We start from the raw sequence: 15,532 nt of genomic DNA on the forward strand, positions 1-15,532 counted from the left end.
TGTCCATTTTTGGATCTCACCTGCTCAGAGCAAAAACCGCGTGATCAGGACGGATATCATTAGAGTGGACACAGAGAGGACATGGACTAGCCCCCTTGAGCCATTGGGCACGAAAATGGCTCATTACAAGAGCCATTTTCTACACCTCTCACCGGATGATTTTATCACCCGCCTGCCCGGCGTACATGGATGTACACCTATAACATGGGATACGTTGTGCCCTTGGACAGATCCGGACCTCATCACACCAGTTGCGGATTGAGACAGGGCGATATGTTCATCAGATCGTGGATGAGCGCATTTGTCAGCTATGTTACCAGGAGGTAGAGACAGAGGAACACTACATTTGCCAATGTACAGTCTATTATGAGATCCGAGGGAGATATCACTACCTCTTCCGCCGAGAGGGTTTTGGGCCGTTACGCAGGGTCATGGAGTTTGAGGATCAGAGATGCCTGGGATTGTTTCTACTTAAGCTCAGGAGACACAGACACAGAGAGACCCTCTTGGCAGACAGGAGGCCGAGCCATGATGTACCTAGACAAAGGACCCTGACAGATTTCTTCGGCACCAACACCAGCAACCCAGCCCCGCACACCTCCTGATACCTCCTCCATTGGGCCATCAGGGCACCGACCACGCTCCCAGGTCACCACACTGATAGAGCAGTTATCTTATGTTGTGCTTGTCGGGCCACGCCCACCAGGATCCCGACCACAGCGTCCTCACCATCGCCAGATCAAAGCCATTATTGCTCGGCATCGGAGGCGCCTACCTCACTTCTACGACCTCTCCATTCTAGACAGCCCCATGGCGGAGATACTTGATCTAAGGAGAGGGCAACACTTCAAACTGATCAGCATACATGGATCTACCTGATATACATTTTTTAGTATTTTCTACTCAGTATCATCTTGGAGTCTTATAGTTCTATTCTTATATCTGTAGGACAATCAATTTATTGTACCTTTTAGTCTCATTTAGTTGTTCTCTTTGATGAGACACCAACTTCAGATGTACTCTTAGTTTTGGTCTCATAGGCCACTATGGCCTCTTAGAGATGTTAATATATCATTCCATTTATTTCATTTCATTTCTGAGGGGAGGGCACCTCTGCAGTCAACAAAGACCGATAAAATTCTGAAGCAATACCCCTCACCTTATTAGGCTCAATCTGAACCTCACCCTGTGAATCCTGCAAGTACCTCATAGAATCCCTGCTATGGGAAGGTCTATGCGCTGGTCTACTGTTCAATCTGTTTGCAGCTCAAAACTATCATGCAAGTTTCCAACCTGAGACGAGCAAGCACCACGAGTTTCCTAGTAGTAGAGCTCCATCCCCTTCACCACCCATTGTAATTATTGCACACCCAGATTCAGCTTTTTAGTTCAGTACTTTTTCATTTTGTTGGGATGACAGAGGATACCCCATACAGGTACTCCGATTTGTCTCTCATAGGCCGAGTTCGGTCTTTTGGAAGACGTTAATAAAATCTTTCTTTCTTTCTTTCTTTCCCCTCCGCCTCTGTTCCTCTGCCATCGCTTCCTCCATCGTTGCGCCCCTCCTTCCTCCATCGTTTCCTTCCTCCTTCGCTGCCTGAATCTATCCCCTCCGCCTCTGTTCCTATGCTTTCGCTTCCTTCCTCCATCGCTGCGCCCCTCCTTCCTCCTTCGTTTCCTTCCTCCTTCGCTGCGCCCATCCACCTCTCTTCCTGCTTCGCCCCCCATCCTCCTCCACCTCCCCTCCTTGCCTCTGCCCGCCCTAATTCGCCTCTTCCTTCCCCTCTGTTCGCTCCTACCCCTGCCCGCCCTTCTTCGCCCTCCTGTTGATCGCTCCTCTAAACGCCTATAGAGATGGTCACGTAGCATCTTGCTCTCTTTAGACCAATCATCAATGGTTCAATGAGCAACTCTGTTGAGAGAAGTGTGGTGTGACAAAGAGCACAAGGAAGAGGAAGGGAGTGAGTTGAGTAAGCCAAGAAAGTGTAAAGCCAGGTAAGAAAAAGGATTTATCTCACATTAATGTACAATACCAAGGGTATACCTCCTCATATAAAAGGGGTCCATTTCAAGTAATGAATCATATCACTTGCACATAACCCTTTTTACGAGAACAAGTCATAATATTGTAGCCTAATTGTGCTAGAGTCTATTACACATACTTATCATCACGAGTTCACTTAGGTATCATCCACCTTACATTAGTCATGTTAATTGGGTTGTCATTAGAGTAGCATTAGCATCCTATTAGATAGTTGATTTATCAATAGGAGAGCTTGATCCATGAATCTCAACATGGTTTTAGAGCTTATGTAGGACTCTATAATTTTTAAGAAATAATTAGATTTCATTAGCAAATGTTTTAGTTTTAGATCGGGTTTATCTTCTATTTTAGCCCTTTTGCATTAGGGTTGTGTTTCTCATTAGGGATATCAAGAAAAACCTTGAAGGAAACCTGGTCATTTTTCACTACTAGAGTGTGGCAGAGCAAGAAGCCTATTGGAACAGAAGGCCAAGGCAACTAGAAGAAGAGGGCACATAGGCCTAATAGTCATTTGGTACTCTCAAGCAAATACCTTGTGTTAGTATCTCTATGCTCACACGTGTTTGGAGACGGTACAAAGTAAGTCTCTTAGCTTGATGAGTGTGCTGCATCGTGAGCATCACCGTAGAGCCACCGTAAGGTAGTGCATATAAGGAGAGATAGAATCCTCCAACCTACAGGAACTGTTGTGTGTGTGACCTATATAAGGAGTATCCTCGAAGCAAAGAAAAACACAAGAGACTGCAAGCAGGACAGCACGGCAGATTTGAGCATGTCTTGGGCAAGCAAAGCGCGCATAGCCAACAACAGCACAACAGGCTTCAGGAGAATCACCAGAAGGGAGTAGACAAGTTTGTAGCAAACAACGAAGAAGCACCCAAAAGCCATCGTCATTGTCGTCTTGATAAGGTTGAAAAACCTTTCAATAATAAGATTTAAAAACCATTTTAAGCACTAAATCATATCACTTTCACGCGTCTCAAGCTTCTTTATAAGTACAAGTCTTAATCTTGTAACCTAATTATCCTTGAGTCTATTACACATACTCATCATCATGAGTTCACTTAGGTATAATTCACCTTAGATTAGTCATGTTAATTATTTTGTCATTAGAGTAAGTTTAGCATTTTATTAGATAGTTAATTATCATTAGGAGAGCTTGATCCATGAATTTCAACAGACTCATCATCATTTATTTATCTAGGATTACATCTCATTAGGAGAGCTTGATCCATGAATGTCAACATACTTATCATCATTTCTTTATCTAGGATTACATCTCATTAGGAGAGCTTGATCCATGAATGTCAACATACTCATCATCATTTCTTTATCTAGGATTACATCTTATATAGAGATACTTGGCTCTAGTGATGTATTAGTCCTGAATGGATTCTCCTTTTAAGGTTATATATTTAAGTGATGGGTTCTATCTTTAGTGAGAATCCAACTACGAAGGTATGTATATTAAGATCTTGTACATGCTCTTTTCTAGTGGAATAAACGATAGAAACAACTAGCCTACTTTGCCTTCAACATAAAGACCAAATGCATAGAACTTGGTGGGATCATTAAGTCTCTGATCCTATGAGCTTCATTCACAAAGTTATCAAACTATTCTTGATACTAAATCGGATCTCCATATACATTTCCATCAAATTTGATCATTAGCTTTGATTGTTTAGTTCTTCCCAAATCTAGGCCTTTGGTGGCCATATGCATGGGAAACCTCCCCTTCCTACTCTCCCCTTCTATGCATGGTTCTAATTTAACTCAAGAGATAACTAATAAGTAGGACACCTCTTATAAATGTAAATTTAAAATATTATGTTTTAGATTGAAGTGACATCATTTTTTTTCATAAATCCCCTTGGGGGGATGAATTCCATGTACTAGAATATCTTTAAATTAAAACCACTTTCTCATAATATTTAAGCTCCATGTGACCTTTAACTATTTTGGTACCTAGGACAAACACTACATATTATAACTATGCATGTTCAAAAATAAGATGTTATGACATAGTTTTACTTAGGTTTTTGTGTATGTGATAATGATTGAATTATGATCAACGCAAAAAATAATAATCTTAAGTAATTTACAACAATAAGGAGAGTTTAAAAATTGTGTACTAATTGAAGTATTGATATGGATTAGAGCAGTCTCGTCATATTGGCAATTTTTGGGAAGGCCACGTCTTTTTTGAGGAATAATCAAGAGCACACTACAAAAGCTCATTAACTTGAGATAAAAATGCCTTTTAAAGAGCTTTAAACATTCTTGTAGAAACAATGTTATAGCTTTAGCATCTAGTTAGAGCTACTAATTGACGTGTTGCAATGGTTTAGAGTTGTCTCTATTACCAATATTTGGGAAGCACATTCAATTTTCGGAAAATAATCAAGAGCACACTACAAATGCTTATTTAACTTTAGACAACCCGCCGCCTTTTTAGAGAGCTATATACATTCTTTTGGAAATAATATTGTGGCTTTAGCAACTAGGAGCATGCTAGTTAGAGCTGCTAATATGGACCAAGAATATATGTGGGCCTACAACCTTATCTGATGATGTAAATACTATTTCTATTTGAATGGTTTTCCTCCCTTTACATAGTGGTAATAAGTATAACCGTAGTGTAAAATCAGTCATTTCCTTAATATAGCTTTCTCCAAGAAAAATGTCAGATGTACAATGTCCTTAAATCAAAACCACACTACCTCTAGAAGGTATTTACTAATTTGGTACCTAGGATGTACAAGGTCACTCAATATATATGTTGAAAACAAGAGGATGTCACATGCATGTACCAGTGATTTAGCTTTTTGTGTGTGACAATGGTAATCTGTTGAGTACTTGACAACCAACAAGAGTATAGAAATCTTTAGTATCTAGACCATTAATAATGAATTGTCTCACACTTGAGATGTTTGAATGGAAAAGTAATTAACAAAATGTAGATTTTTCTCCACCTTACCCCTTAGAGTAGTTACTTCATCTAAGATACTATACATGTAGAAAACAAGCATGCTAAGTTAACCATTATTTTTCATGTAGCTGTGTTCATGTCTAGCATGAGTCCCTTTGGGCATGTCTATACACAGGGAGTAGCCCCTTCCTCCCTTCTTCTCATTGTACTGTCTTATCCCGAGTGGGTTTGGGAACAATGAAATAGCACAGAAATAGCAAAGAAGACCATCCCTTCTTCATCTCTCTTCTCCCTTACCACCAACGCTCAGAGAGATCCTGCCCCAGATGACCCTCCCCTTACGCATGTCGTCGCCACGGGAGCAGCAGGAGAGTTCTCTCCCTCACCCCCTCTCCGAAGATACCATCTCCCCCACCTACATTCACACAGTGAGTAGCCCCCTCCTCCCTTCTTCTCATTGTACTCCCTTCTTCTCCAGACGCACTTAGCTGCTGGCCTGCTCACGCGGTGAGAACGTGCCATTCCTGATCTGAGTTGCTAATTGTTGATTGATCTTATCTTAATCAAGTTACAAATCTTGTTGAGTGATTTACTGATCAGTGTCTAAATTAAAATCGTTAATGGCGTGGGTGTTCTCTTCTGATCCGCCAGGTCCAGCACCTTATTGAGAAGTGTCTCTTGTTTCACATGGATCGGGAAGAGTGCGTTGCCTCCCTTGAGAAGCATGCTAAAGTAAAGCCGGAGGTTACAAGAACAGGTAATTATAGATAGGATTATGAACAGGTAATGGGTAATTATGGGTTGAGATTGTAGCTGCTGATATTGACCCATATGATGGTAGGTTATTTTATATACAAGTACGTGACTCCTCCGTAGCCTATACAACCCAAAAAAAAAAAAAAAATCTTCCCAAGCATGCCTATTTTTTCTTTTGAAGGGTTTTTTTTAACTAGCTTTTTTTAATGAAGAGATTGGAAAGGCATATAACTAAATTTGTCAAAACCCTTCCCTTCCTTTAAAAGGTAATTATGTTTTTACCTTTCTTGTGAAGGTTTTGACCCCCTTGGAAGGATACTTCAACTTTCAAATTCTATCCATGTTCCCAAGCGTGACCTAAGCTTGAAAAATCATATCTTCGTTTCAAATTTCAAAACCAAAAATCTTCGTATCCCCTTCATCCCTTTTCTTCCTCTCGTTTAGCCATGTGGAGAGAAAGTAAGTTGTGTTCAATAAAGGAGTGGATATGGAGTTCTTAATAGTGGGTATTGTGTAGAGATCTAACACTAAATGATACCTTACACACATATCATGTAGTTATTTATCATGATTTTTTCCAATAATAAAAAACTTAACAAGTGCTTCGTTGAGATAGTTTGGAACGAGCTTGAGAAGGCCAACGCGGAGTTTTTCACTACCTACTTTCGAATATTATCAAGGTCATCATCGAGCCACGACCACCATGATGGTATGGACAAATTAACCTTATATGAAGCCAATATTAAATCATGTCAACAAACAATGACTCATTCTAGAAATAACAACTCTTTGCCCAGTTCAAGATCATGAGGCAACACTAGAAAAACTAATTCATGAAGGCTCTCATGACACTAATTGTAGCTAATAATAACAACTCTTTGCATAGTTGAAGATGATAAGGTAACACAAGAAAAATTAATTCACAAAGGCTCTCATGAGGAGAGTGGTATTATGCACACGATGTAAATTCTCCCATGAGGACAATGGTACTATGCACAGGATGCAAATGCTCAAGGTTTGTTGAAATTACTTTTATTGTATACTTACATTCCTTAATAACATGTATGCTGGAATTACTTATACATGATCTTTGATTGATTAATGTTATAAATTTTTCCAAGTGATCTCCAGCATTATCAATTGAGATGGATTAGAAAGTCCTTAGCTTTTCATAATTGTGTGAGTTTGAACTTATTTTTCCCATTTATTGTTAATAAACTGGTTATCATGCTTGTGGTAGAGTCAAGAGATGATTGAGTATAAAATCAAAATTCCCATGCTTCAAAGAACCTATTTGGATACTTAGGGCATGAGAAATGGTCAAAAATTTCCAGAAAGATAAAATATTAAAAAAGTCGTAATTTGGTGCATTTTTCACCACTCAAATTGAAAGAAACTAGTGTACTAGAGAATACAAGCTAGTATTATGAGAAAGGCGATTATAAAAAAACGATTGATTGGAAGGAAAGAAGGCCAAGAGAAAAAAGGAAAAAAAGAAAGAGAAAAGGAAAAAAAGGAAAAAAAAAAGAAGAAAAAAAAAAGAAGAAAAAGAAAAAGAAAAGAAAAAAAGAAGGAAAAAAAAAGAACTCGTCTTATTAGCACTATCTCCTTGCAGCACTTAATGCGAGCGATGATCCTTGCAGCACTTAATGCGAGCGACGAAGGGATGGACATCATGCATGCAGGGAAGAAAAAGGTTTCGTTTGGTCGGGAAGCAGTGTCAAGACGCACGTGGGTTGGGCCATTTTATTTCATAAAAGGGCAGCCGATCATACGATCATCGTTCTTCCGTTCGTCAGCCTGTTTTTATCTGTATGCACGCGCCTGTGTGCGTGTGTGTGTGAGAGAGAGAGAGGGGTCTTGCAGCACAGAAATAGCAAAGAAGACTATCCCTTGTTCATCTCTCTTCTCCCTTACCACCACCACCACCACACCAGCGCTCAGAGAGATGCTGCCCCATATGACCCTCCCCTTACGCATGTCATCCCCACGGGAGCAGCACGAGAGTTCTCTCCCTCACCCCCTCTCCGAAGATACCATCTCCCCCACCTGCATTCACACAGTGAGTAGCCCCTTCCTCCCTTCTTCTCCTTGTACTCCCTTCTTCTCCAGCCGCTCTTAGCTCCTTCCTCCCTTCTTCTCATTGTACTCTTAAAGAATCGCTAACTCCCTTTTAATCCACACGCACTTAATCTTGAATAGCTGCTAGCCTGCTCACGCGGTGAGAACGTGCCATTCCTGATCTGAGTTGCTAATCGTTGATTGATCTTATCTTAATCAACTTAAAAATCTTGTTGAGTGATTTGCTGATCAGTGTCTAAATTAGAATCGTTAATCGCGTGGGTGTTTTGTTCTGATCCGCCAGGTCCAGCACCTCATTGAGAAGTGCCTCTTGTTTCACATCGATCGGGAAGAGTGCGTTGCCTCCCTCGAGAAGCATGCTAAAGTAAAGCCGGAGGTTACAAGAACATGTAATTATAGATAGGATTATGAACAGGTCACGGGTTGAGATGGGTAATTAAGCTGCTGATATTGACCCATTTGATGGTAGGTATTTTATATACAAGTATGTGACTCCTCGGGTAGGCTATATACAACAAAAAAGATCTTCCCAAGCAGGCCCCCCTATTTTTTTCTTTTGGAGGGTTTTTCTTTAACTAGCTTTTCTTTATGAAGAGATTGGAAAGGTATATAACTAAATTTCCCAAAACCCTTCCCTTCCTTTAAAAGGTAATTGTGTTTTTACCCTTCTTGTGAAGATTTTGACCCCCTTGGAAGGATACTTCAACCTTCAAATTCTATCCATGTTCCCAAGAAGGACCTAATCTTGAAAAATCATATCTTCGTTTCAAATTTCAAAACCAAAAATCTTTGTATTCCCTTCATCCCTTTTCTTCCTCTCGTTTAGCCATGTGGAGAGAAAGTAAGTTGTGTTCAATAAAGGAGTGGATATGGAGTTCTTGATAGTGGGTATTGTGTAGAGATCTAACACTAAATGATACCTTACACACATATCATGCAATTATTTATCATGATTTTTCTCAGTAATAAAAAAACTTAACAAGCGATTCGTTGAGATAGTTTGGAATGAGCTTGAGAAGGCCAACACCAAGTTTTACACTACCTACTTTTGATTATTATCAAGGTCATCATCAAGCCATAACCACCATGATGGTCTGAACAAATTAACCTTATATGAAGCCAATATTGTCAAAAAACAATGACTCATTCTAGTAATAACAACTCTTTGCCTAGTTCAAGATCATGAGGCAACACAAGCAAAACTAATTCATGAAGGTTGTGATGACACTCATTGTAGCCAATAACAACTCTTTGCATGGTTGAAGATGATAAGGCAACACAAGCAAAATTAATTCACAAAGGCTTTCATGAGGAGAGTGGTACTATGCACATGATGCAAATTCTCTCATGAGGACAACGGTACTATGCACATGATGCAAGTGCTCAAGGTTTGTTGGAATCACTTTTATTGTACACTTGCATTCCTTGATCACATTTACGCTTGAATCGTTTTTACATGATCTTTGATTGATTAATGTTATAAATTTTTCCAAATGATCTCGAGCATTATCAATTGAGTTGGATTAGAAAGACCTTAGTTTTTTATAATTGTGTGAGTTTGAACTTTCTTTTGTCCTTGTTTTATATTTCTTGCTAATAAACTAGTTTTCATGCTTGGTAGAGTCGAGAGATGATTGAGTATAAAAGAAAAATTCCCATGCTTCTTCAAAGAACCAATTTGGATACTTAGGACATGAGAAATCGTCAAAAATGTCAAAAAGATAAAATATATAAGTAACCTAGTTTACCATGTCAACTTGTGTTTTACACTATGACAAACCAAACTTTTACGTCATGAAAATCCTCTCAGGAACCTCGCTGTAATGTAAGTGCTTATATGGCCAAGAATAGGATGTGTAATTTACAAAAACCAAAAATATCAAAACACATAATAAAATTCTATCCATTCAAACAAATCAAAAAATATATAATCTGTTAATAGTGTCTACTTAGAAATTATGCACTATCATGTCATGCACTATCTTATCAAAAGCATTTAACACATTGTAAGCTCCTTAAATGGATCCTTGTAAAATTTGAATTTAGTAACTATTAAAATATATTGATCCTTCAAGTGGTGGACCATGCCTCAAGAACAACTCCCAATCCTTAAGGTAATCCATTCCTCAAGTATAACTACCAAAATAATTATATCTTCTATACCCTACATTGAAAATATCATATGTCTACGAGTGTGCCACAAGCATTGACACCCTTGGTGACTCTTATTCTCCCTTGAAAACCCTAAATGCACATTGGGAGAAATGAAATGATGTTTCCTCCATGTGGGATTGAAGGAACATGCCTTACACAACCTGATCATAGTCTTAAATCTAGATTCTTTTGATGAGTGTTGTAAATAAGAAATTCTTCTATAGACATTGCTCCCTTTAATGGTTCTAGAATAGCTTTTTTATTGGGATTTATTGCTCGTTTCCTTTCCCTTTTGAGCTTTGGGGACATTCCCATTATCAGACCAAAAGCAATATCAGCTTTTCATTGTGCCAAATCTTTTACCAGATCACAATCTTCATGTTCCTTTCCCAAAGGCAAATCTGACACCTTGAATCGTCTTCTTGGTTTTCTCGCTTTCTTCTTTGACTGTTCTGACACCTCTTGCTTCCCTTTTATTGAGGCTGAGCTGGGCTCAGCCTCTCCTTTGATAGAATCTCTCATTCTTTTTGCTACGGGCATCACTTCTAGTTCCTCTTCCACACCAATAGACTTAGTGCTTTACCTTTTCATTTCTCATGAGTATTACCACCACTGCTACTAGGTTGAGGAACATCTTTGATTTTTACACCAAAATCACATGCTCTGTTATTTAAGTTTTGAGGTAAACATGACATGTCTCCTCCCATGCGATGAGGTTTATGGGTTGTTGCAGATCAGGGTGTCCAGTTTTATCCAGTTTATGCTGGACTGGAACAATGATTGGAGAGCAAATTTTGGGGCGCAAGGTACTTAAAATGAGATCAAGCAAGTAATAAAAAATACGCTTGTCCTTAAATTAACCCAATATAGCTTAAATTAATATAAATTAGTCTAATTAATCAAAATTAATAAAAAATATGATGAAATGATAAACAAATAATCTTTCCATACTTAGAGTGATCCAATTTATTTTTCCATAGATGCACCATTACAAGTACACTAGTCACTATAGGTTTTAGATAATTCACATCAAAATTGTAATTTTACTAATTAGATTATTAATATTTGCAAGCCTTCTGATAGTCTGAAAGAATTTTGAAAAAGAGATCATTAAAAATCCAACCATTGGATTTGTAATTTTTACTAACCACCACATTCTACTAATGTCTCAGTATCTACCCACTCTTTTGATCTACAAGATTGAGGATTTTAAGTGGTAGATATTGTGGGTACAAAAAGTGACGTATATTATAACACTTTAAAGACCTTGAAATATTTAAAGAAAATAGACAAATATCTTAAAATTTTCTTAAAAAATCAAGTTAAGCTCCATATTATGTGAAGATCTAAGGTACAAAGTGGGAATCTCATATGAGCTTATATGTAAAAGATATTAGCATTTTATGGAATCAGTTCAAATTTGGGACAGGGTGTATACATTGACTTTGTATCTAAGAAAATGAGGGCTTTTGACTATATAATGCTTAATCAAATTATGCAACTATATTTCCAACTTTGAATATGATGTTCCAACAAACACCATATTGGGGAATATAGGAATTTTCCATAAGTTTGGGACATGTGGTCAAATCTTTAGATTAATCATAACTTGAACACCGTTACTCCAAATTGAGCGCTCTATAGCTCACTAGATTCCATTTTCCAAGCGCTTTCCAACAATAGGTCACATGATATGGTTTTGAAAAACTTATAGGCGTGTTATCTAGGTCCCACCTTTTTAGTATTCAAAAAATGGGAGTTGGGAAATTCCCAAACTCATGAATATAGTGTTAACAAAAGAACTTGAAACAAAATTCCTTCATTTACTAGGAGAGATTAGCCACTAAAGGTAAACAACTGCCTGTTTTTTTACTGTTTATAGGGTGCCTGAGTGGACAAAACTGGGCACCCTGATCTTGCAACCACCCTTATCACAATAGGTACTATAATGTATCCATTCTCCATAGTTATAGCAATGTACATTCATTGGATATACTCCATGACCCCTTCCTCCTTGCCATGTAGCTTGTCCATTTTGATTTGATTGAGAACCTACTCCTATACCACCAATTGGTCCTCTTCCGCATCCTCTGCTTGCACCACAAACCATGTTAAAACTCATAATATTTTTCATTGATTCAACAACTTCATGTAATTTCTCTTTCAAGGAATCATTCCTTCCCTTTAATTGAAGAGGATTTGGTTCTTCTTTAGTGGTAGGAATGACTTCATTGGTCATAGGCCTTTGTATTTATCCTTCCTGCAACCTTAATTGACCAAGTCTCTTCATTTTTCATTCTTTTTTGTGAGAAAATCGGACAGCTTCATCAAAACAGAGAGGATTCTTTAGATCTACTGTGAGATCCCTGTCCCCACCGTGCAACGGATTCGGGGTGCTAGCAGCGGAAGTAGCACATCTTGCGTGGGGTAGGGTCCCACACTTGGGGCCTTGCCCACGGATATCCGGACAGGTGACTAATTCCTCGATTCTTCCAAACCGAACTTGGAAAAACTTCTCTTGCCCAGAAAGCATGGGCGATTCCACCAGGATAGCTTTTCCCTAACGTAGTCAAAAGCCTTACTTAACTGAATTGATCTGACCGAACTCGTAAGTTCCATAGTCAGACTCAAGGGATAGATTGCACTTGGATATTGCACTTGGATCATAGAGACCAATGCTTTTTTCCTCATCGAGAGGCACAGTCGTTGATCCTTTTTCCATAGAACAATTTTTGTCCAGGATTTACTTCATCTATCAAACTAAACAGAAATTGAGTCTCGATTTACGGATCCATCAGTCCAGCCTAACCCCATCCCATCCCATGGGTTAGCCAACCGCCCAACCACTGTAGTGATGGGATCTAATTAGGAATTTGGTTAGGTTTTATCCCGGGTACCAAGGAAAAGAGTTCCCAGGCCCCCTAACCGGATGTTCATGCAAATTTAACTCCAGTCACGCCACTTACACACCCAATATGAAATTGCCTTTTTCCTAGATTCAAATGTATTTAATTCAATCATTTAAAGAAATCATAGTGTTAGTGATCATAAACTTCCAAGTATCCGGTTGAATCTTAATTTCCAATCATTCCTTCATCGGAGTATCTATGGCATCATTGGCAACCAGAACGCTCACCACCTGTTCACACAGGGGCCTTTTCTATAGTTCCTAGCTCATAGTACCCGAAGATAATCACTTATAAAATCAAGATGGAATCCTCGTTGAAGATCAGCAAGATCAACCAACAGATCCATATAAAAGAGCCATGGACTCATCCGTAGGACCAGCAAGGTCAATCAACTAGATCCATGCCCAGTTTCAGAAAACAACTCTTACTCCTTATTCCAATATCTTCCACGATGCACGTGTGGGTATCTTCGGTGACCCAGAGCCCGAGCACCGTATGGTCAGCACCCTCTAGGATCCTTCGTAGGTCACCTAGCGCTTCACTCATAGGCTGCTTTCTTGGTCCCTCATCCACTGTACCGGAAGCTCACCATTTAAATCGAACCGAGGCTGGTCAAGACCTCGGCCGACCTTGCTACGTGAGACATCCTCCATTGACTCTCCGTCTCAGCAGTTGCAACTTTATCACGTAGGTCTCCACGACCTTAATCACAAGATGGTCAAAATGCTTCCCCAGCATTCTTGACATAAAACAGTCATTTACAAACAGGTCACAAATACAGTTTCTATATTGAACTCTCATCTTTCCACATTAATCCATATTATTTAATCCAATTCCAATTCATATGTGTATCCATTCTTGACCAGATACATCATTTTCTATCCCATCACATAGGATTCATTCGCTTCACATAACATCCATTCTTATCTTTCTTAATTTACATTATGTCTCCTCACATCCATTTCATTATATCTCATTCATTCAGATCTTATATTATTCATTCACATTCTGATTCACATGACATCTCATCTCATCCATTTGCTCATATCGACTTCATATCCATTTACATTCATATTTGCATTCATTATTCCACACACACATCCACATTCACATTCGTACATCCACATTCACATTCATACATCCACATCCACATTCACATCTACATTCATACATCCATTTTCACATTCACATTCATACATCCACATCCAAATCCACATTCATACATCCACATCTACATCTACATTCATACATCCACATTCACATTCACATCCATACATCCATATCCACATTCCACATTCTCATTCACATTTACATACATCCATATCCACATTTCATATCGACATCCATATCCCCATTCACACATCTGCATTCATATTCACATACATCCACATTCACATTCCATATCTACATCCATATCTCCATTCACACATCCACATTCACATTCACATTCACATTCACATCCAGACATCCATATCCACATTCCACATCCTTATTCACATTTACATACATCCACATCCACATTCCATATCTACATCCATATCCACATTCACACATCCACATTCACATTCACATTCCATATCTACATCCATATCCCCATTCACACATCCACATTCACATTCACATACATCCACATTCACATTCACATTCACATCCAGACATCCATATCCACATTCCACATCCTTATTCACATTTACATACATCCACATCCACATTCCATATCTACATCCATATCCACATTCACACATCCACATTCACATCCACATTCACATTCACATTCACATTCACATACATCCATATTCACATTCACATTCTCATCCATACATCCATATCCACATTCCACATCTACATCATTTCTTTCACATACATATAACTACATCTATTCTTTTACACACATACATCTCCATCTATTCCTCATTCATTTTCATCTAATTGATTCGTTTCACATCCTCATATCTATTTATAGAATACAAGAGAATTCTTATTTTCGATATAAGATTTCTTTACGTATTTATTTATGCATAAATTCCATTGTAAGGAGACTAACACTTTCGAAATAAAAATCAATCTTTTATGCATCTTCCTATGCATAAATTCATTTTAAATGAGAATGACACTTTTGAATAGAAAATCAAATCTTTAATACATCTTCCTATGCATAAAATCAAAATTGACGAAAATAACTCTTTTGAACTAAAAATAGATTTCTTTATGCATCTTTCCATGCATAAATCCAATTTAGTAGGAATTACACTTTTAGAATAAAAGAATTTTTCCTATGCATCCTATTTATACATAAAATCATTTATGATGAAAATCACTCTTTTAATATAAAAAATATCGTTTATGCATATGATTATGCATACAATCATTTATGATGAAAATCACTCTTTTAATATAAAAGAATTTCTTTTATGCATCTAATTTATGCATAAAATCATTTATGATGAAAGTAACACTTTTAGAAAAAAAATCTTTTATGCATACTTCTATGCATGAAAATCAAATATGATAAAAGTAACACTTTTATAATAAAATAATGATCTTTTATGCATATCTCTATGCATGAAAATAAATTATGATAAAAATAACACTTTTATAATAAAATAATAATCTTTTATGCATACCTTTATGCATGAAAATCAAATATGATAAAAGTAA

The 15,532-nt window shown here is 37.9% G+C and overlaps 1 protein-coding gene and 1 long non-coding RNA gene across 2 annotated transcripts in view; one reads left to right on the forward strand and one right to left on the reverse strand.

Moving 5' to 3' along the window:
- The window catches only part of LOC147610448 (uncharacterized), a 174,845-nt gene that overhangs the window by 14,063 nt on the left and 145,250 nt on the right, over positions 1–15,532 (reverse strand). The window lies entirely within an intron of this gene.
- Positions 5,118–6,714, forward strand: LOC147610449 (uncharacterized). Its single transcript, XM_086786403.1, has 3 exons — positions 5,118–5,401; positions 5,625–5,730; positions 6,346–6,714. The coding sequence occupies exons 1-3, from the start codon at positions 5,300–5,302 to the stop codon at positions 6,537–6,539; spliced, it is 402 nt and encodes a 133-aa protein (XP_086642529.1). The 5' UTR covers positions 5,118–5,299; the 3' UTR covers positions 6,540–6,714.

The sequence above is a fragment of the Cibotium barometz genome, chromosome 49, assembly GCF_041138505.1.
Source record: "Cibotium barometz isolate CiBa-2024 chromosome 49, ASM4113850v1, whole genome shotgun sequence".
NCBI lineage: Eukaryota > Viridiplantae > Streptophyta > Polypodiopsida > Cyatheales > Cibotiaceae > Cibotium > Cibotium barometz.